General features: G+C 35.3%; 1 protein-coding gene across 1 annotated transcript in view; it reads left to right on the top strand.

Moving 5' to 3' along the window:
• The first annotated feature begins 1054 nt into the window (after positions 1-1054).
• LOC143253805 (LIM/homeobox protein Lhx1-like) overlaps positions 1055-24956 on the top strand; it is an 83673-nt gene continuing 59771 nt past the window's right edge. The window contains exons 1-2 of the mRNA XM_076508214.1: positions 1055-1701; positions 19264-19469. Coding sequence (XP_076364329.1) covers positions 1526-1701; positions 19264-19469 — 382 coding nt within the window. The 5' untranslated portion in view covers positions 1055-1525. The remainder of the gene's footprint in view (positions 1702-19263; positions 19470-24956) is intronic.

Genomic DNA, 24956 nt, shown 5'->3' with positions numbered 1-24956 from the left:
ACTCGCAATCTGAGAGTCGTGGGTTCGAATAGCCGTTCACCAAACATGCTCGTTCTTTCAGCTGTGAGGCCGTTATAATGTTTCCGTTATTTTCAATATTAGTTGGTAAAAAGAGTAGACCAATAGTTGGCGTGGGTGGTGATGACTAGCTGCCTTCTATCTAGTTTTACACTGCTAAATTAGGGACAACTAACGCAGATAGCTTTCGTCTAGCTTTGCGAAAGAACAAATAAAAATGTAGAAAATGAGTTATTTCATCCAATTATCCTCGTTGTTTTTTACACTGACTGTAAAATTTTGGTGTAATTTGGAAAGTTTAGAGGTGGTGGAGTGTACGAAAACACATTAATTTTAAAGATATATGCTACTGCAGCCGATCTCCCCTAACTATCACCACAAAATAGCCAGTTTTATCATTTTCTTTATGTAGCTGAACAAAACTAGTATTTTAATATTCAGAATGTGATTGTGTAGTATTAATTTTAATTCCGTGGTAATATCACGTGCAGCTCTAGGAATATTAAGTGTAGCGCACGACTAATGCACGTGGAATTATGTTTCATGTGGGTTCGTATATGTACCCTTAGACCTAAAAGTTTAGCCAAATTCTACCAGTTTTCTGTAAAAACGTTTTTCAACTTTATCCTAGTTTTAACAATACGAATACACGCACGTCTTACATGGAGGTGTTTTGTAAACGAGTGTATGTGTGGTTTCTCACAGCAAAGCTACATCGGGCTCTCTGCTGAGTCCTCTTTGTAAACGAGACACATATAATCTGAGTAAGTATTTTGCTGTGTTTTAAGCGAAATATATTAAAAACAAGCATTGTGGAATAAAAACTGATGCGGATCAGGTAAGGTAAGTAACTTTTGATAAAGTACCCTTTAGAATGTGATCTGTTGATTAAAAAAAAAAAAAAAAACATTCACTTGTCTTTGCGCAAGACACGTTGCCACGGCAACTTCTTGCTTGATAGACAGTTTGAAACTCCGCCCCAAGAGCACGAGAAGCAGACTCGAAACATTTTCTATCGAGTACGAGTAGACGAATTTTGAGAATCGAGTATAACGGAAGTGTTCGTAGAGAGAGTACTTGCTTTAACTGTGATGCATTTCGTTTCTTTCAAAGTTTAAAAACTGTCTTTATACTTGATGCATGGGGGTGCAAAATATATAACATCCAACCTTCAAACGGTATTTGTCATGTCTTACGGCAGTTTTGAAAATACCAATTATAGACGAAAAGAAATATCAAAATTACCCCACAGAAAATTGTTTGATTGACGCCCAGTCTAATTTATCCTGTCTTAGCCTTGGTTTAATCAAAATATTAATTATTTCTTTAAATAATTAGTTAATTTTTCCGGCACTTCGGCAAATGTTCAATTTTAACAACAATATGTGAGTTTTTCAAAACTGGAAATAAATTATGCGTTCAACAATATTCAATTAAAGATTTGTGGTTACAGGCCTCGACTCACCATTTTCGTGGACATTATCTCGGTCTTTGTAAAACATTCACTATGAAAATGGTTCGTTGCGCGGGTTGCAACCGACCGATTTTAGACCGATTTCTCCTAAACGTCCTCGACCGTTCTTGGCACGCCAAGTGTGTTCGCTGCTGTGAGTGTAAATGCACCATGACTGACAAGTGCTTTTCTCGGGATAATAAGTTATATTGTAGAACCGATTTTTTCAGGTAAGTACATTTAAAGTCCCATCAATACAGTAAAGTAGGGCAAGATACATGATTACACGTAAGCATGTTAGGACTATACTTTTGTTTGCTATAAACTATTTTAAGTCCAGTAGCACTTTCCTGGACCATTTAAAAATGTGTTGACAATAAGATTTCGAACAGTACATGAAGTTGAAACTGCTAATTGACTGACCACTACAGTATCTGTTGTCCGTTATATCGCGGCGGGTACTGTTCTTAGATTATTATGTTTTATTTTTACTATCGATGTACCGGCCACATGTACAGTGCACCCTCCGAGAACTTCATAATAATTGTTTTAATCTAAAAAATCGAGAAAAAGTTTAACGTGTTGTATTCACTGGTTTCGAAACTTTAGCCTAAACATACCAGATCGATAAATATGAGTTTTTATGAAATCAAAGTCATACTGGTCAATCACCCGTATCCATCACGGGAAAAAGAAGAATCAATAGGTGTACCAAATAACAGTAACAAATAAGAACAAGCTTTAGCCTAAACATATCGGATCAATAGGTGATCCCAAACAACGATTACAAATAAACTTTAGCCTAAACAGAACGAATCTATAGGTGATTTCAAGTAACAATAAGAACATTAGACTAACTATGCGGGATCGATAGGTAATCCCAAACATTAACAACAATAAAAACCATACTGTTTCAACATTATTGCATTGCTTTTGCAGACTGCAGTTTCGAAGGTTGTACCATGGGTTATGCGTATGTGTCTGCCCAGGGCGCCACCTCGAAGGGGGAACTTCGATTGTCCGATTTACTAACAAAACAAACTATAAGTTGAATGTACACATGAATTTTTTTCTTTCAAAATGATACTTTGGAATGATTATAATCGTTTATATAATAATTTAAATGTGTAGAATAATAAGATTTTGGGGGTGTTGGATTGGGGAACATCGAATTTATATGTCGCACAGGGGCAATCATGCATTACGGACCTAACAGTTTTAACCATATTTAATAATTTGATATTATAAGTTGGTCTTTGCACATATTTTTATGTCATTGATTTTGTGTATCATAAAGACGAAAATGTCTGTTTTAAAATTTTGGTATTAACGAGAATAACTGGTGTTTATTGGTGCTTACGTTTGAGTGAAACTCTTACCCTAATTAATTAAACATAAGAAGAACTATGCCCAATAACACGTACACTTGATGAAATGTTAAAACACTATTATCTACCACAGTATGTGCAAGTTGTCCCCGTGGACAACCCGATTTAGAGTGTAATTAATAAATCTTTATCTTCACATTTCCTATAGACTATCCCTCCCTTGGAACAGCGCTAAGTCTTTGGATTTACAATGCTGAAATTAGGAGTTTGATTCAATTTGGTGGAGACAATAGATATCTCGACGTGGCTTTAGCTGTAAGAAACTATATACATATCCCTCTGAGCCTACATCACTTATCCTCTTACCATTACCTAATTGACAGGCTTATAAGTGGCAGAATCAGGGGGAATGTGCCCCCAATTTTTGTCCATTAGTGAAGTGCCCCTTTGAATGGAGATTAGAGATTCGTGTATAATTATCAGAAGTTGCTCTTTTAGTTTACAATTCAATTATCACAATTAACGTCACAAGTGTCCCCTTCCCTCATTAACTATATGTTCTTCCACCTACACACAGGCTCATAATTGTATTACTTATTTAATAACCTATTAGAGAATTATTAATGTTGAATTTCCCAGGGTACGGCAAGTTTTGTTCGTCTGTGGTTAAGCACAGTGCTATTAAATGGGCTATCTGTGTCGAGCATACCTCGTGTATCGAAACCCGATTTTACCGTCATAAGGCCTTATTAGACTTGCTGCTGTGTCATTGGGGGAATACAGAAAGGTTTAATAACTCGAAATATAACGCTGCTAAATTATAGAACTTTATGAAATATTGTTTAAATATGAGGTAGCCAACCTCCGTTTGTCCCAAAGAAGCACGTTACTGTAATTACAGTATTATATTGCTAAACCAGAGGCATTTTATTAATTACTTTTAAAAAGGACGTAGTATAAAAAAATTAAGTAAAAGAATTCGTTATTGCTGTGTTCTTCGAGAAAGATGTATGGTTTTATCGAGAGACGTGCATTAAAGAAATTATCATACCTATTAATCCCTTTCTCTGTTATATCAATTTTTGTGTGCGTAATAAGTTTTAAAACCAGAGTGTAACAAATATTTTAAATTGAATATTTATTTGAAGAAGTATAGACTACTTTAAAAATGAAATATGCTTTAATCCATAAACACTAAAATATGATTAATTATAGTGGGTTTTCGTTAACCTTTTTATGTGTTTCGTAAGATAAATTGGTATTTTGTTCACATAAAGGCTTCGAAAAAATAATGCAATGCACCTCACAATATAACCATACACAAGAGCTACTTCCACGTATTTAAATTAAATATTTATCGACTTTCTTAAAGGCAGGATATCTACCACACTTTGGTATATTGCAATTAAACAAAATGGCTTCTTGCGAAAATAACGACTCGATATAAAAGTAAATGCTGCAGTTACAGTCTTTCCAGAAAAAGCCATAGCTATTTAATTTTAATCAGCTATCGATCAGAAAGGAAACCATTTTTTTCTTGTTGCTTTTGAACTGTAATATACCGTAAGTTATTAACCGTTTCTAACGGCAATATTGAAATAGTGTAATTGGTTGTCGTTTTGTTAGGCCAAATATCGTAACAATAAGCACGCGCTTGGTGCCTCAATAAATAAATAACGACTGATCGCAATCCTTATTTCTATACGACTTCGTGTAAGTTTTGATATAATATATTGAGCATTGTCATTGTGTTGATAAAAGCCCAGTGCTTATTTTTATTTTGAAACAAGACAGAAGGGAAAAAGAAAACCAGGTGTCTGTTATCGTTAGTCTAGCCTATTCAACTGCTGTTGCCTATAGTGTAAATTTGAATAAACTAACGCGTACAAAAGAGTATAATAAGTTACAAAATGACAAAAAACGACGCTTTCCCATGATGAACAACAAAAAATTAAAACGTGTATATAATAACCTCTCTTTTTACGTGAAAACTAGTTGCTGCTGTACTTTTTTAGTTTAAAGTTTTAACGTTTTATACATAAAATGTACAAAGCTTGATCTCGTCTCACTCCACGTATCGTCAAGCAGTTTATACGATGTACAAAGTCTGCACATGTCTAGAGATGTGTTTGCATATTGTAAATATTTTTTTTATATTTAAAAGAATTTTGATGCTAAGTTTTTCTACAAAATGTGAGTACTCGTTAGACAGTTCATAACGAAATATGAATGCAGAAAAATATTGGATGAAACATCATCTTTGCTTGTCTCTGTAGACGAGACTATATATGTATATATTATTGTTATTATTATACGCGGCGATATAGTTTTTGTCATATTGTTTAATTGTCCCTAACGTCTTGTGGTTTCTGCATCACGTGAAGACATATATATATACATATAGAAAGTTAGGAAATACCCCCATGGGAGTTTTGGGATGAGAAACGACAAGTAAATAAAAACATCTTTACATAATTTTATCCTTTTTGTGTTTAATGCACTATTATTTTATAAAAATCATTGCCAGTTAAGTGCTATGTAACTTTAATGCTTGATTTTCGGTTTTTGTTTTCAGCCAAGTCACGAAATACATAACTGTCCACGGCAAGTTGTCAGAATATAATGGCCAATCGTTGTAACGATTTACCTTTGGAGTGTGCAAATTAAACATTGAAAGTAGTGTATTTGAAAAAAAGTTAACTATTATGCGCATGTTTGTTTTTAAAAATTCAGTTTGAGTAAATTAGATCGGATAGACCTAGCATGAGCAGGTGATAAGGGGAGCTCGACTTTCAGTCTGAGAGTCATGGATCGGGATTCTCATCCCACCAAACACACTCGTACTTTCAGCCGTGGGAGCATTATAACGTCGTAATCAATCCCATTATTTGTTAGTAAAAGAGTAACCCAAGAGCTGGCGATGGGTAGTTCGCTCTAGTCGGTAACTGCTAAATTAGAGACGGCTAGTGCAGATAGGCTTCGTGTAGCTTTGTGCTAAATTCAAAATAAACTAAATCGAAAAGTTTAGATTTAATCTTTTAAAAGCCTCATTAGCTAATCAAATTTAGATACGTCTGTTGTGAAGTGTAAGGCTGTAAAGCTCTGGAACAGGATATGTCGTTTTTCTCTTCATTAAATACATTCACAGAAATAAAACCGAAAATAAACGGATTATACCTGAGGTTTCGAAACAGGAATAATTTTGAACAAAACTTTCTCAATCGGGGCCATGATTAATTCATATTCACTTGCTCATTTTAGTTATGATATTAATGTAGTGATGCAATAGGGACCTATATGTCTATAGCCCTCCCTGATTTTAAGCTGGTACTTTAAAGGAATGCGGCTAGTTAGTTATTTGGCTACTCTCGTCTGATCATATAGAGGGTTTTGTCCGTCAGTTTTATGGAGCAACTATTTCTCCAAACTTCGGAGCGCTTGCTTTGTGGCAGTGGGTCGTAAACCATGAATCATCTGATTCACACTCCAGACATGCTAATCACGTCTGACCAAGACGTGAGAAGCGCAGCCGGATTTCAAAGTTAGAGGTATTTGGACTCATTATAGCATAGATAGGTATAAATAACTAGCAAAAAATAAGTTTATTGTGAAATTGAACTATGAAATAATAGTTGGTCTACAGTTAGCAGTATGGGTGATCTAGATAACAATAGTATCTCACTGGAGTCGCGAATAATGTGGAGCTGTAAAATATTAAATGGAAATGTAAAAGACTGCATTGTAGTTCATTAAAAAGGTTGTCCAGAGTAATGTCATACTAGTATAACATCATGTAGTAATGCATGGTAATCCAACTGTATCTCTAGATGGGTTGCCCAAGGAAACGTATCGGAATACTGCATGATAACGTATGATAGGTAATAAACTAGGTCTTACTATGTATATTGTTCATAGCCCCCCCCCCAAGTAATATAAAATAATCCTGAATAGTGCAGTTTTACTTAATAGTTTAATCTAAAAAGCAAAAAGAATTAAAACCCCTTAATTTAGCAGTGATAGACTAAAGGGAAGCCAGCTAGTCAACACCACCCACCACTAACTCTTGGGCTAGTCTATTTACCAACGAATAATAGGAATGACCGCTCATTATAGCGCCCCCACGGCTGAGAGGACGAACATGTTCAGTATGACGGGGATTCGAATTCACGCCTCGCAGATTGTGAGTCAAGTGTCCTTACCACAAGGTCATGTCAGGTCTTTCGAAAAGGTAACACCATGGAAAATTCTGCAAAGTGTTAGTACAGGCAATATAGTATAACACTAAATATGTTATTTTAAAGTATTATATATACATATATACCCCATCGTCTCTTAAACATATAACGAATTTCTGCACTAGCTTGTTTATGGGTCCAAGACTTTGTTGGTTACTGGGTTCCTAATAGCATAAGTCACACACAAAACTTCAAACAAATATATTATTAATATTACAGTTAATCCAATCAAGTGTTGTTGGAGTATTCTAGATATTTTATTTAAAAAAAACTGATTTTATTTAATTTTGTGGTCAGTTCTTCACCCTGAGTGCTGTAACAGAAAAACAACATTAATTAATCAATGCGGTTTAATATGTGGACTCCGCCTGTAGCGAACAGTATAAAAACGAGTCAGTAGTTTGAGGACTAAAATAATAAACCTTAAAATTAAACAATCAACTTGCTAGTTTTTCTTTAAATACTTTTTTACATATTGTTTGACTTTTCTCTGTTTTCGAACTTTAGAAGTGACAAAACCTTTGAATGAATGCGTTCTAGCCTGTGTTGATTTTGTATACCAGAAAGGAGTCAAATTTCAATCTTTTCATATTCTGCGCTAAACAGTTAAAATATTGGATGCGTTGTTTTTATTTACTGTTATTATTTTGGTGTATTTACTTCAACGTTTTTTATTTTGTTCCAATACGTGCACAGAACCCTAGCTATACACGTATGTATAGTCGAAAGAAAATGTAATTTGGAACATTTTAGCTTATCCCCCACCGTTAATAAATAAATGAAATTAGTTCTTATAGAAAATTAGATGATCTATTCTCAATCCATTGCTTTAATATATATTTTATACTTAAACTTTCAGATTTAGGCTTAACACCGCACACATTAGAACGTAAGGCCTAGCTTTAAAGAAAAGCGTCTAAATATTTAACATGTAGTTTATCTGCATGTAGAGGGTGCTAGACATCAATAAGGAAATTTATATTATTTCTTATAGACAAATACGTAATCTGTTCTCTATCCATTATTTTAATATTTATTTTTCTATTTAAATTTTCATACTTTGGCTTAACATACGTCTACAAGTATAAGGTATGGCATTTTAAAAAAGCGCTTAAGTATTTGGTATGTAAGTTAAACATTTATATTCAGCTTTTGGTTTGAAATCTATCGGAAAATGTTAGATTCAGCTTTCAGAAAAACAACAACAATAAACACACAAAATTAAAAACCAAAATCTGCTGTTTGGCGTATTCATGTTAGAAACTTTTGTTGTTTCAAAATGGGATACTAAGCTTTATAAAAATTGCCCATAATTTTAATTTGAAGGAAGCCATTAGAGATATGTTCAAAATTAGTAGTGCTGTTAATATTAGTAAAATCGAGATTTGTAGAAGCAATAGATGACTACCATCGTTAAAAAAAAATCGTTCATTGAAACAGATAAAACACAGAGTACAATAGGTGTACTTTTCCATATTTGAGAACGATTAGGAAAAATCGTTGTTTTTTATCTTCGTGAACAAACTTTTGATGACGATTTTTTAAACTTACTTTAAGCTAAAAGAAAAAAATACCAATGACATTGTACACGAAGAAGTGAAAGACGGCTGCATATTTGCTTAGTGAAATAGAACTTTTATTTCTTACGATGCTTCATACAAATAATAGAAAATAAATGGAATCTACGTTTAATCCAAAAGCCAACCGTGAACCATTGGTAAGTCCTAAGGTTTTCTTATAGACGAGCAAAAAATGCTGCATTGGTTTAAATGTACCTAGGCTACTTAGAAACATTTCCAATTTACTGTTGGTCTCTTAAAGCGATACCCCAATGTTCACATTATTGCCGCAAAAACTGGTGTGACACGTTGACGACGTAGGTGCAATTATAAGAGCAACGATCAAATTTGATGAGAGTGTCCCAAGAGTTGGCGGTGAGTGCTGTCGAATAGCTACCCTCTGGTCTAACAGGTGAAAATTATAGACGAATAGCGCGCATAGTCTTTGTGTGGATCAGAAAAAACTAATTTTGGTTAACATTTACATAAGCATTTTGAAATAAATTTTAAATGAATTCTTAAGGACTGCGCATGACACTATTTATAAAGAATTTGCGTTAAAAAATTCTATAACAAAACTATAAAATATAACCCAAGATTTCTGCAAAACTTTGTTGAATTTTGCGCAAAGTTGCTCAAAGATTATCTGTGCTAGTCATCCCTAATTTAGCAGTGATAGATTAGAGAGAATACAGCCATTCATCTCTTGGGCTACTCATTTATCAGTGAAAAGTGGGATTGGCCATGACATTTTAACGCTCGCATAGCTGAAAGGGTGATATTTTTCGGTGATATGATTCGAACTCGAGATTCTCAGTTTGCAGGTCGTCCATCAAGCCCTCACAATTTAAATATTTTTGGGTTAACAACTCTGCGTCTTAAACACTTGTTTTTTTAATATTCCTGTTTATCATTATTAATAACAAAAATAGCAGATAATTAATTATTTATAACTAGATTTATTAGATCATATTTGAAATATTGTTCTTACTTCATTTCTGTCGTTTAAAACTGAATACCAGTCCCCAGAGTTTTAAAACTCCAAGTGTGTGGCTAATCTGTGATTTTAAACTGGCCTTGAATAACGAAAATGTATGCGGCAGCTATATTGTTTCTAGCCTGACAACATCCACCTCTAACTTTTAGGCTAATTCTTTATCAATGAATAATAAGATTGACGGAAACATTATAATCCTTCCATAACTGAAAGGACGAACATGACGTGATTCGAACCAGTGACACGCAAGCTGCGAATCACGTCATGTTCGTCCTTTCAGTTATGGAAGGATTATAATGTTTCCGTCAATCTTATTATTCATTGATAAAGAATTAGCCTAAAAGTTAGAGGTGGATGGTCCATCGCTTCAAAATTGGAAAATGCTGCCGCAAATAGCCCTCGGGTAGCTTTGCTAGTAAAAGAACACAATACTTGTAAATTGACCCAGTATCTGATTCCTAAACTGGTTGAATTTTTACTCAGTATTTGACTCAAAAGCTGACTGAAGTTACACTCAACATCTGACTCAAAAGCTGACTGAAGTTACACTCAGTATCTGATTAGTAACCTGAACTCACGTCTACTCAATATCTTACCAGTACTCTGACTTCATCTGTACTGTTTACTTGACTAGTAAACTGACCTCAGCTGTACTCAGTATCTGACTAGTACACTGACTCCAGCTGTACTCGGTATCTGACTAGTAAATGGATCTTTGGTCTGCTCATTGTAAACTTAAATAAACTGTACTAATTTTCTAACTTGTAACGTGGCAAAGATTATTTTAACTAACCTCTGACATGTTAGTTCGTAAGGTGAGGTCAACACTTTGAGAAGCAAACAATATTCTCGAACACGGAAGAAAATCGCTGATGTAACTTTGCTTACTCGGTAAATGCTTTTGTCTCACCAACTCGTGGTCTTTCGATCAAACCCCTAGGCTCGTGCACAGTAGTTAGGGGCAACGGAATGTCACGAAGTTGACCCAAGCTTAGTCAATTAAAATTTCTGTGACCTGTCGTCTTCGCGGATTTAAAAAAGTTACTGCCGCATTGTAGGAACCTTTTGGCGGTAGAAAATCAGCTTTTCTTCAAGTGCTACCCTAACGTGGAACGCGTATTTTTAGGGTTAACAACCGAAGGTACTTTGGGTTTTCTGCCGGGACTGTTTTGCTCGAACCGATAGTACGAGAAACTCGCCGCGTGACAACGAATTGATCATTTTTATATCATCACATATAACTATACCTGTTGCGAGACCTAAGTGAAGCCACTGTTTTCTTGAATATAAACAAACTACAACAAAGTTATGTTGTTCAAAGGTACCAACTACTCCTTCTTGACATTGTTAATTTTCTCAGAGTAAATGTACGCGTTCCAAACATACAGTGATGTTACACACAGCTAAGCTACCTTTTCCATACAAGGTTCCACACATTAACCTTTCTGATATAATATAGGTTGTAGACAGGTTATTATTGCTTCGCGTTAAAATACAAAAGAAAGAAAGCAGTCTCAGAAAAGAAATAAGGTGAACGTTAATGTCCTCCAGTAGCATAGTGGGAGAGCTTGTAACAACAAAAATTGGGTTTCGATACTCTCTGTGGGCAGAGCATAAATAGCTTATTATATAGTTTTACACTTAACAACAAAGGAGCAGACGAATGGTTACATTATTTCCTGGTTCAGGTATTGTTTGTAGTGTAATTAACAATTCTTCACACTTTTTCCTACAGCTTTGTCGTTGTTGGAAGTTTGGACTATGGTTATCGAACGTGATTTGTTTTCGTATCTTTTGAGTCTTAAGATTTGATTAGAGTGTACTTATACAACATAATAGTTATCAAACAAGGTTCTTTCTTTAATTTTCGAGTTTTGAGAACTGATTGGAGTATGAGAGTTATCAAACAAGGTCCTTTCTTTAATTTTCGAGTTTTGAGAACTGATTGGAGTATGAGAGTTATCAAACAAGGTTCTTTCTTTAATTTTTGACTTTTGAGAACTGATTGGAGTATGAGAGTTATCAAACAAGGTTCTTTCTTTAATTTTTGACTATTGAGAACTGATTGGAGTATGATAGTTATCAAACAAGGTCCTTCCTCTAATTTTTGAGTTTTTATAATTGTTTGAAGTTATATTTTTTTTAGAAGTTCCAGAACACAGGTTTGTATTTCACCAAAATTGTGTTCTGTCAAATCGAAGACTGCCGTTGGTAAATGATGAAACTTGTTCAATCCACTCTCCCACCCACCATGAGAGCTTGGGGGTGGAGCACACTGAGAAAAAGAGTTAGAAAAGTTGCTTTTTTATAATCTGCTATGATTTGTTTGAGTGTAGTTGATCTGACAGATACGTCGAAAATTCACCGAACATTACAACTATGTTTGATAGTTATCAGTTTTTGTTTGGTCAAGTTCGATTACCGAAAATAAATTTGGAACTTTTTCTTTTACGTGAGGAAAAGGAAGGATCTATGTGCCTGATTTATAAACACGTGCTTTTATTTTTTGGGCTACTTTCAGTTTATGTACACGAAACGGTATTTTCCAAATCGAATGTTTTATTTTCTAGGGCTGAATGTAACAATGGCCATATATCTTATGGTTGTCATTCTTATTGTCCTAGTGTTGTATTCATTTATTCACTGGCTAAACAACTAAAACCAGAATTTCTAATTATAAAACGTTAATTTATTGCAAAGTTACCATAAAAATACTATTCTAAAGTTAATTAGAAAGGAAAAGTATAATGACGGAAACTGAGATTTTATTCAAACACCATAAACAAAGTGATAAAGCCAATAATTTATGGATTTTATTTTCCATGGAAAGCCGAGACGGTTTAATGTGCAATATGATTATTAGCTAGTTCAAGTAGTATGGTTCAAGTGATATGGTTCAAGTGGTATGGCCACTTCGAACCCTAGCTTGTTTGTTTCCTTCTTCCAGTTCCAGTAACCAGCTCTACACAGTTTTTAGCGATAATTTTCCCCCTAATACTTGTCTGCTTACTTTTTTATAAGATGGTGTACGTGGGTTACTACATTACAGATTGTATTCTAAGGCTTCATAAATTTATTACAGAATAATCATAAAATTGGTAGTCAAAGGTCGTGAAGACTGTTGTTCTCTACCAATGGAGGATAAAGTTATAGTTACTGCTAGAACTGGGTAGGCGTTAGACCTGTTGAAGAAAGATGATGATGAACGAAAATAAGGAATGTCGCTTTTCGTGATGACTTGTATGTATATTGATTATTTTTTCACTCCTGCACTTCTTACATATTATAGGTATTAACTCTCTAAAGACTCCGAATTACAATGTACAAAGCACTGAGTATTCTACACGTTACAGTCATCTGATGGTCATGTATTATTGACTGGTAATTCCTGTCTCACTCTGACCCTTAGTTTTTTGAACGTACACCACGTTTCTGTAAGAAAGCTAACTTTAATGGGTAATAACATCATTTTCACTACAATAGTGGTTTGGCGTTTTTATTTCAATTTTGCATAGAACGATAATAAAGTAGATAGTAAATGATCGTGATAACTGCTCTATCAAATGATGATAAACTTATAGTTACTAATAAAACTAAGTAAGTGCTAGGCTTGTTGAAGGAAGAAACCTCGGTTTTGACTATTCGCCTGTTTTTTTTTTTTATTTTGGGGTGATCTGGATAGCTGATAAGTGGCATATTCACTGGGGATAGAGCGACAATTCTGGGTAGTTTTTCATATCTATCTTTCGATGACCTGTAGTGAAGAAAATCCAGATGACTTCTGTATTGCTTTAATACGTATGTACGTGTTGCATCCGTACATAGAGAGCCCTAGCGCACATTCCATACAATGTGTATATTGTTTTTACTTACAGAAATCAAAGTGCATTGTTTCGTCAATTGTGAACCTGTTGACCATATTTTGGTGCACGTATTTCCGTCATGTCTTAACTGCAAGTCGTATCCGTGATAACCATCTTTTTATTTTGTATCTAATTTCTCGGTAACGATGGTCATTTTCATGTTTTCATTTTGAAGTTCTTGCTAATGATGGCCAACTTTATGTCCTGTTTAAAACAGGGAATAGTGTGAGGGACGCATCAATAAAATTGGTCAGTTCTAAATCACACACAATCTTCTATAATCTTTTACAACTTTTGACCAACGACGATCGTATTAACAAGAACAGAACAGTGTTGTGGATGGGTAATAATGACTTTCTTTATACTAATATTATTGTTTTTGTTATGTACCAGGTGAAAATATTGTCTTTACAGGTCCTGAACAGGTGTTGTGGATGGGTAATAATGACTTTCTTTATACTAATATTATTGTTTTTGTTACGTACCAGGTGAAAATATTGTCTTTACAGGTCCTGAAAAGGTGTTGTGGATGGGTAATAATGACTTTCTTTATACTAATATTATTGTTTTTGTTACGCACCGGGTGAAAATATTGTCTTTACAGGTCCTGAACAGGTGTTGTGGATGGGTAATAATGACTTTCTTTATACTAATATTATTGTTTTTGTTACGTACCGGGTGAAAATATTGTCTTTACAGGTCTTGAACAGGTGTTGTGGATGGGTAATAATGACTTTCTTTATACTAATATTATTGTTTTTGTTACGTACCGGGTGAAAATATTGTCTTTACATGTCCTGAACAGGTGTTGTGGATGGGTAATAATGACTTTCTTTATGCTAATATTATTGTTTTTGTTACGTACCATGTGAAAATATTGTCTTTACAGGTCCTGAAAAGGTGTTGTGGATGGGTAATAATGACTTTCTTTATGCTAATATTATTGTTTTTGTTACGTACCATGTGAAAATATTGTCTTTACAGGTCCTGAAAAGGTGTTGTGGATGGGTAATAATGACTATCTTTATACTAATATTATTGTTTTTGTTACGTACCGGGTGAAAATATTGTCTTTACAGGTCTTGAACAGGTGTTGTGGATGGGTAATAATGACTATCTTTATGCTAATATTATTGTTTTTGCTACGTACCGGGTGAAAATATTGTCTTTACAGGTCCTGAACAGGTGTTGTGGATGGGTAATAATGACTTTCTTTATACTAATATTATTGTTTTTGCTACGTACCGGGTGAAAATATTGTCTTTACAGGTCCTGAACAGGTGTTGTGGATGGGTAATAATGACTATCTTTATGCTAATATTATTGTTTTTGTTACGTACCGGGTGAAAATATTGTCTTTACAGGTCTTGAACAGGTGTTGTGGATGGGTAATAATGACTATCTTTATGCTAATATTATTGTTTTTGCTACGTACCGGGTGAAAATATTGTCTTTACAGGTCCTGAACAGGTGTTGTGGATGGGTAATAATGACTTTCTTTATACTAATATTATTGTTTTTGCTACGTACCGGGTGAAAATATTGTCTTTACAGGTCCTGAACAGGTGTTGTGGATGGGTAATAATGACTTTCTTTATACTAATATTATTGTTTTTGCTACGTACCGGGTGAAAATATTGTCTTTACAGGTCCTGAACAGGTGTTGTGGATGGGTAATAATGACTATCTTTACACTAAAATTGTTTTTCTGCAACAGGCAAATACTTTGTAAATGTAGATTTATGGTGAAATAACTATTGGTGGAGTAAAATGAGTGTAAAGAGACCTAACATTTTGAAACACCATTGAGGTCGAAACAGGACATGTTTGTTGGAATCTTATTGAATATGCAACAAACATAAAAAATTTCAATAGCAAAGATGCTCATCGCGACGAAAGCAAATATTCGAAACCTAGAGATACCTAAACCGCTTCACAACGTTACAAGTAAGAGTAATATATGTGAAGCAAGTGATGAAATGATATATGTATATAGCATTACTTAGTAATGTTTCTTGTTGGGTTTGTTTGCTTCTTTGTTTGCCCTCGCTCTGGCATGGCCAGGTGATTAGGGGATGCTTGACTTACAATCTTCGGATTGGGGTTTCGAATCCTTGTCCCACCAAACATGTTCGCTCTTTCAGCAGGAGGGGGGCGCTATTGTGTGACAGTGAATCCCATCTTTAGTTTGTTAAAAGAATAGCCTAAGAGTTGGCGGATAGTGGTGATCACTAGCTGTTATCCCTCCCGTCTTTCACTGCTAAATTTGGGACAGCTAGTCCGTGTGGCCCTTGTGTAGCTTTGCGCGAAATCAATAACAAAACAAACCATCTGATTTTCCATCTTTTTCTGTATGTTCTTACATATTCATCATTTTATGTACCTCCATGTATGTTATGTGTCATATATCCTTTTTTATTCGCTCATAGGTTACGTATCTATATTGCTCATAAGACTGTGTTTTCTTCTCAGAATTTTCACGCGAAACTACACTAGGGTTACCTACCCAAATTCGCCCCTAACCTTTAACTGACAGACTAAAGGAAAGAACAGCTAGATTAATAGTCGCCAATTTCTTCGGCTACTTTTGTCTGATTGAATTTTGGGATCTGATCGTCACACTTATATCGCACTCATGGCACCAAATGCCGAGTGCGTTTTTGGCTTTAAGAGGTTGCAAGTCTTTATAAATGAATCCTCTTATTTCGATAAGAAACTGTGGAGTCATTTATGGACTTACAAAGAAAAACATCTAATAGTTCACCCCTCCTTAGATAAACCCCCAAGTCTGCGGACTTGTAACGCTAGAAATAAGTTTCGATTACCGTGGTGAGCAGAGCACAGGTAGCCCATTGTGTAGCTTTGTGCTTAACTTCAAGCAAAATCCTTAGATAAGGTCACATCAGTAAGCCTTAAAGTGCGCAACATCTCCACGTGGTGAAAGGGTATCTGTATGTTTTCTTATGGCAACACAACATCAGGCTATCTGCTGAGTCCACCGAAGAAAATCGAACACTTGATTTTAGCGTTGTAAACCCATATACTTACCTCTGTACCAGTGGAGAAGGTGGTGAAAGGAATTCTTTACTTACACGTGGTTGATTACTGTTACTGTTGTTACTGTGCTTTCTTGCTTTTATCGAACACAAATTGAAGCGACGATGAGAAAGAAACCATTCAAGTTTTTCTCTAACCCATTTTTCCAGATCCCCTGCGTATCTTTTGAACGTAAAATTAATGCTTCTTTGTCTTAAAAATTAGGTCATTTTCAAACTTTTTTTTTTTACCAACGTTTTATTCCACGGGGCAAAATTTTGCTTCAAGTCGTCCAGATGTTCTTCAGTGTTTCATTTAATCAGTTGTTATCAAAACATATCTGCCCCCAGGTGGCTCGGCGGTAAACTTTGACGGTTCACAATATTAATTCTTTGTTTTGTTTATTTCTGAATTTCGCGCGAAGCTACACGAGGGCTATCTGCGCTAGCCGTCTCTAATTTAGCAGTGTAAGATTAGAGGTAAGACAGCTAGTCATCACCACCCACCACCAACTCTTGGGCGTCTTCTTTCTCTCTACAACGCATTTTGGGACCATAAGCGTACTATAAAAGAGGCAATCAAATTATCTCTACCTCCTCAGGCGGAGGGTGCTGTTGACTAAGATGCCTTCTCTCTCTAGTCTTAAAGACGACTACTGCCTTTGTGTGTAGTTTTGAAAACAAACATTCACTAAAAACGAACAACAGCTAAAATTTCCACTATTCTGTAGTAATTAGGCCAGGTGGTTACGGGGCACTCAACCCGTAATCTGAGTGTTGGTTGCGGGTTCGAATCCACGTCACACCAAACATGTTTACCCTTTCAGCTACGGGGGCGTATAATGTGACCGTCAATCCCACTATTCGTTGGTAAAAAAGTAGTCCAAGATTTCGCAATGGGTAGTGATGACTAGCTGCCTTACACTGCTAAATTAAGGACGGCTAGCGCAGATAGCCCTCGTCTAGCTTTGCGCGAAATTAATAAAAAAACGAACCAAAATTGTACTAATTAACCGGCTTACAGATATAATTCAGTGTAGGCGATTAAAATATTTTATCTTAAACTAGAAATCAAACTGTGTTTTGACGAAACTTAATTAACTCTAATTTATTTTTACGATTGATTTTGATACCCATATGTTTTTTTATTCTTTCCACCAAAAAAATATAAATTTATATTTCAGCTTTTACTTCATTTTAACTTAAGAGTCATTTTATTGATTCTCAACAACAATATTTTTACCAATTATTTTTGGGATACTAAGTTTTCGAACTTTTTTCCCTCTCAATTTGCCACTATTCCTTAAGCCAAGATGCAAACCCTAAGACTGTCACGTTATCTTTGTCCCTTGTATTAGAATTTCAATCATTAAACTTCTTGCTACACATTAAGTAAACCTAAATTTATTCAAATATCTGTTGTCACATCAGGTCTGCCCTTTAAGCTGAAATTGTATATTTATTAAAATTATTAATTACCGCACGATTTCTCCTCTTGAAGCTAGAATTACAACAGTTTAAAATTAACACGTTTCCTCTTTCACCTCTGGAGTTTAGGTATCATTTTAATTAAAGCTTTTAATAAGATTTAATATATGTCTTCTTATGGAGGTCATTGTTCATAAATTTAATTAAAGACGTTTTAAACTCTTTCCATCACTTAAGGACCAAACTTAAAGCTTGAGTTTCAGTTTTGTTTGCTGTATAATATTGTTACATTATTTCCTTTGATCCTGGATATCTACGTGCAAAGCGTCTTGGTTGGAATTGGAATAATAGGTTATATCACGTAACTTAAGAAGTGGTACCAACCTTATCTACAGTAATTTCTTTATATAGTGACGTGTACCAGCTCTAGTATAAAGCGTTATAGTCTTAATATTGCTTTGTTCCTTTCGCTTTTTGCTTTGTTTTTAAGCATCTGTTCAGTGTTACTAGTGGGTTGATTATGGCTAATAGCTGTTTGTGACTTCTTGACACAGAAATATACATCATACTTTGGAGACAGAGGTGTACCATAGAAGTGACTATCAAATTGCGCTATTTGATCAGAACAGTGTAAGAGGACATGGCTAGGTGGTTAAGGTGCTCGACTCGTAATTTCAACCTCGCGAGTTCGAATCACCGTTACACCAAATATGCTCGCCCTTTAAGCCGTGGGGATGTTATAATGTGACGGTCAATCCCACTATTCGTTGGTAAAAAGCGTAGCCCAAGAGTTGGCGGTGGATGGTGATGACGAGCTGCCGTCTCTCCAGTATTACACTGCTAAATTAGGTACGTGTGTGTGTGTTTTCTTACAGCAAACCCACATCGGGCTATCTGCTGAGCCCACCGAGGGGAATCAACGCCCTGATTTTGCATTGTAAATCCGTAGACATACCGCTGTACTAGCGGGGGCAAATTAGGTACGGCTAGCGCAAATAGTTCTCGTGTAGCTTTGCGCAAAATTCAAAACAAATAAGCAAATAAATAGTCTAAGAGATGGAGGTAGGTGCTGCCTTTCCTCTAGTCTATCAGTTCATAATTAGGGATGGCTGTGCACAGATTACCATGTTGTAACTTTGCAAAAAATTCTGAAACGAACAAAGTTTTTACCAAATGTCCGAATGGTCAGAACGTTACACAAGTAGCGGATCGAACTAAATGAAAATAAAGATTTTTCATTTTGCACTATTTAATTGCCACCTATCAGGAACTGTAATGAACTTGTGAAAAAGTAGAAAGTACAACAACATTTTTTTTCTCTCACTTTTTGTTTTGCTACTATTCTAGACGTTTCGGGACCAAATGCTCGGGCTGTGGTCAAGGGATATCGCCCACGGATTTAGTGAGACGTGCCCGGACAAAAGTCTTTCATCTCTCGTGCTTCACATGCCTGGTATGCCGGAAACAGTTGTCGACAGGAGAAGAGTTGTACGTATTGGATGAACATCGTTTTGTGTGCATGGACGACTACGTCAACAGCCGTCACAAACCACGTAGGTCATCCCTTATTTTTCATCGTGATTTGTGTGAACGAATCATTATGTTTAATTGAGAAAGCAGAATGAAATATTCATGCTTAAAACGTTTTAAGGATGTTTAAAAAGGCTATATTACTGTGTTACCTTTCGTGACAGTTATAATATTAGCGTCTATTCGGTTAATTTGGTAAGCCTAATTTTACCTTGGATAAGTTTCGTCTAAGCCTGATAGGTAGGACTTCAGTGTGAATATAAATTGGTTTTTGTCGTAGCTAATTTCAGCATTTTAACACTCATTTTGTACAATAAAACATCAGCTTTCTCAACATTATTCAAATAATCACGCCTATTTAAAGTTCGTAAAATACAGGTAGTCTTTTTAAAACAATTAAAGGAGAAAGTTTATGGTTTTACGACGGTAATTATTTTGCAGTGCTGCTATAATTATGTTTCAAGCGTTGCGTATGAAATAATGCTTTTGGTTAGACCTTGCGTAGTTCAACCTGCCTCTTGCACACTGGTTCCCATGGGTGAGGAAGGAATACTGGTAACAGCCAATGATTTTTATATTTTACGTTCTAGGTCTATGAAATACAAGGGGAATTTATTTTGCGAGCAAAAACTAGAAAGTTCAGTGACTTTTATGTCATTGACGCTTCCAGAGCATAGATGAGAAAAAACATTATCGTTAGTGCCAAAAACATCGCATAATTTGGGTATTTAGCACATCAATGTGTATAGTTCGTGCATAATGTGAAGACATTCGTAAGAGACTAATAAATATTAGTTAGGGCCCCGCCTAAACTTTAAGCTAAAGATCTCTGGACAAGGCTTGTCTCATCTTAAAACTAGGCCTTGAAAGGTTGTTTTACCGTAGTTTAAAAAACCCTAACAAATTACTGTTCAGAAATCGACCATTCCACATATCAGTAATCATACAAAAATATCAAACCAAAAACTTAATACGTGGGCTTGAAAAATAAGAACGAAAACGAATAGTTTGATTATTTGGGTAAAATGTGGAAGTTCAAAGGCACAACGAATCTAACACTGTTTTGGTGGCGTTTTATTTCATATATGTAGTTATATTTATTCAGTTAATTATCACAAATAGTTGTAACTATGTGAAATAATGGTTTAGCAGTAATTTTGTTTTAATTCACTCTAAAACCAAGTATACATAATTAAGCCTTGTCTATAGCACATGGTGTCATAATGTGTAAAACAGTCGTTGACAGACCATAGTATCTCTCCAAGAGGCCCGTAGAATATTACCCCTATAAATGTGGATGGTGATGTATAATACCAGTATTTGGAAGCACCATCGTAGAATATTTTGTTGGTATTAAATAACAATATAGAACATGTTTCAGTTTCTGAGAATATAGCGCTATCAATATTTGCTATCAGTGGATTTTTGTAAAAACACTTGAAATTCTGTCAGTGAATAACTGAATATATCATGATTACCCAATACGTTATACTTTAATGAAAACATCATGCATAGGGTATATGATATTAGAAATATTTACAGTACACAAACAACATATTAGCGACAGGAAGGTAGGGATGAGTATGCGCAGTTTGACAAAATTGGATTAATGGTTTTGGTTTTGTTTCTAAACGATGGGCTTCTAGACAACGTAATTGTCGTGAATTAGATATATTAATTATTGTGGAGATTATATTGATGTAAGTTGATTGTTAAGCTGCTTGTTTTTTCATTAATATCGCTAGTGATTTTTTCCTGGTTTTCATCGTACTTTGGCCTCACGGTATCAAAATAGATTTAAGTTGTTGCTCTAATTGTAAACGTTTTCCAAGGGAGCAGAACCCCCACTTACTTTTATTAAACTCCTATGATTTAAGAAACAAATCGTCCACTAACCAACCATTATCAACACTCACACACGTACAAACAAATTAACGTATTCCAAGCATGCGCATATCAGTTTAGTATTTTTTTTTGTTCTGGGTGTTGTTTTTTGGATAACGTGGGCGGGTTATGAATTTGAGGGTTCATTATTCGCAGTTCATTACCGAAAAAAAACGTTCCGCTCTTTGGGCTTTTGGATGCGTTATAAGAGTGACAATCAAATTCCACTGTCGTATCAATAGGTGGCGGTAGGTACTGTTTAGCAGTTGTATTTCCTTTAGTTCAAAATTAGGGACAACTTTACGCAGATTTTCCATCGTGTATACTTTATATGAAAATTCTAATCATAAAATCATAATATTTTATTATGAAAATGAATAGACCACAAACTTAACAATAAGTTATAGACATTGTAAAATAGTATAGAAGATAGTCCATAATTGACTAACCAAGAAAATACAAGTATGTGGTTTTCAACTTTTTGTCGTCCAAATCAAACAGTTTTTATTGACACGTTAGTAGACGTTTACTTGTGGACAATTAGTGGCTCACAGCACATCTAACCGATATTCGATTTCAGTGTACGTTTGCTGCAACATGTTCACTTTTTAGTTTCATAATGTTTGATATACGTGTGTGATACACGATACTCTTAACATACCCAAATACTTCTTTCCGGAATTGGTGTACGTGATTATGGTGCACCGCCGTCACTGAGTTGGTATCTGCAAGCCAAAACGATACATTGAACCCTTTCTTGTATGGTTACCATTTTATGGGGAAATAGTGTTCATTGGTATGGAAACAAAGAAACATGACAATAAAAACTATTTGAGTTGGTCTATACAATATGTTGAAAACTGCATGGTTGTGCGTTCCTTATTTATCTAATTATTAAATTTTAAAATAGGAAATATAATTTTGGACCCCCCTGAATGTTATTTTCGCAGCTAGGGACTTTATATGTTACTGTTAATTCCACTATTCATTAGTAAAAGAGCAGGCCAAAAGTTAGCGGCTTGAGTAGATAGTGTTGGGCGAAATTCAACGAAAAGAAACGTTTGACTTTTTTTTTTCTTAGAATTTTCGTGCAAAACTACATATTGTGTTTTATATGCAAATTTCAGGTTAAGTTACGTTTTAACTATCAAATAACTAATCTGTCCACATATTATTCACTACCGATGTAATGGTCCACATATTGCATCACCTCAGGTAGCGTTCTACTTATGCACCTAAGAGACTTTAACTTATTTGCAATCACTCATTTGTAAACCGAATACGTAGGAAGCTTCAGTGGGACAAATTTCGATATCTACGCCAGTTTTTTGGTGTGTTTTTTTTTCATGTGTGTGTGTGCGTGCGTGTGTGTACGTTATTAGCGACCCTGTAGCAGACAAATTCATAGACCCACAAGCAATTTTGTATATAAATAACTCTTAAAAGTATTTGAAATACATTTAAAATCCTCCAAACTCCCATCCGTGATTTTAGGGCTAGAAATACGGCTAGTAGTGGTAAGAGCACTAACGAGGAACTATCGTCACAGGTAAATACAAAAAAGGTTTGTGTGAAGTAAATAAGATATTGTGAACCAGTTATAAAATAGGTTTATTGCAACAGTATAAAAATACACAATAACTATGGACACTGCTAGTGTCGAAACCCTGTTTCTAGAGTTATAAGAACGAAGTTCCAACAATGAAGGAACAAGTGAAACCTCTAATTTCTATTTAAAACAATAATGTAACATCCAAGCAAACCTTTTATTTGTTACCAACCTTCTACTATACTTTAACTTAATATTTACTCCCAAGAGGAGCAGCGGGAGATTTGAGAGCTTATAACGCTGAACACCGAGTTTCGATACTTGGAGTTCAGGCATCCCATTTTGTAACTTTGCGTTTAACAACATTTTTGTTAGCCTGTACGATCACAAAACCTAACTATTAATTAATAATTACATTGTTTTATTGTCATAAGTAATAATTCGCTTATATCTTATGTTTCGGCTCTAATCTGTTCACTTCATCAGGAAAGTACTAGGAAAGACTATGTTTGCGGTGGCACCGATCAGAATTCGATCCTGACTTGTATGTAAAAAGTTTAATGTATACCCATTTGTCAGGATCTTCTCCATTAAAACTTAACTTAACTTGTTAGGGTTAAGACGAGTCTCTTCAGGGGGTGTGTGTATCCTCTTTGTACTCAAACCGACTACTTGATTGTTTTTGAGAGAGATATCCTAGTTAGGAGGTTATATAATGTCTCTTGTTATCGTTTTTGTTACGCACGTATATCCCATTATTATTCTGTAATGCAAGGTTTCCATATCCGGCATGATACAGGTAGGCCATGTTTATTATGCTGCGGCCCCCCGCTAGTACAGCGGTATGTCTCCGGATTTACAACGCTAAAATCAGGGGTTCGATTCCCCTCGGTGGGCTGAGCAGATAGCCCTTTGTGGCTTTGCTATACGAAAAACACAAACACATATTATGCTGCTGAATTCTAGTTTTTATTATTTTCTTCGTTTATCCAGTGTTAGAATTCCTTATTTAAAAGTTTTTGTTGTTTTTTTGTAAATGGTGCTTATGTTCTCTACGTGGGTTTTTATAATTGTAAATAAGCTCTGAAATGTGTGGTGTTCGCTGACAGAAAAAAAAATAAAAAAATCACACATCACATAACCAACCGCAATATCAGTAGTACTGGCTTAGAACATTAATAAATATATTACAAACATCAGCAGCAAATACGTTGAAGTAAGTAACAAAAACACAGAGAGAAGTGGGTGAAATGATAAAACGGTCAACATACTTTCTGCAGGCTTGTAATTCAACTACGGCTCTGAATACTTAACAATATTAGGCTAGCCTAATGTTGCGACAAACGTTTTAACCGCACCAGAAAGCACAACACAGAGAGAAATGGGTGAAATGATAAAACGGTCATCATACTTTCTGCAGGCTTGTAATTCAACTACGGCTCTGAATGCCATACATCAGGACTTAACAATATTAGGCTAGCCTAATGTTGCGACAAACGTCTTAACCGCACCAGAAAGAAGCATGAAGCTGGTAAACAACTGCATTATCTTTCCATGTACACGTAGTGACGGTAAATAAAGATTTTCAACTAATTAGAAAACAGAGGCAACGTAGCTTGGTATCAATTAAAGAGATGGCAAACCTAAGACAATAGGTAGAGGTAGACAAGGGCAGGTTTAGAAAATAAGAATTGTTGATCTACTAGTGCGTTTTTTGGGGGAGAGCTATAGTTTGATTTGTTTTGTTCTTCGCGCAAAACTACAAGAGGGCTATCTGCGCTAGCTGTCCTTAATTTAGCAGTGCTAGACTAGAAGGAGGGCAGCTAGTCCACAGCAGCCATCTCCAATTCTTGGGCTACTCTTTTTACCAAACAGTGTGAAGTTAACAGTCTTGGAGCCCATACCACAGAGTGAATTCACCGGAACGTGTTGATGACTTACACTGTCATTGGCCGTAATTCAACCAGTACAGTAACACTCCTGTATTATATCTATAAAATTACAGTCAGACATTCGTACAATTCCTATAATGTCGGTTGGTGAAGGCTATACAGTACGACAAATTTAAGCGACAAAA

This window comes from Tachypleus tridentatus, chromosome 6 (genome assembly GCF_004210375.1).
Source record: "Tachypleus tridentatus isolate NWPU-2018 chromosome 6, ASM421037v1, whole genome shotgun sequence".
Classification (NCBI taxonomy): Eukaryota; Metazoa; Arthropoda; class Merostomata; order Xiphosura; family Limulidae; genus Tachypleus; species Tachypleus tridentatus.
Note: the sequence above shows the minus strand (reverse complement) of the source record. Positions and strands in the feature narration are given on the sequence as shown.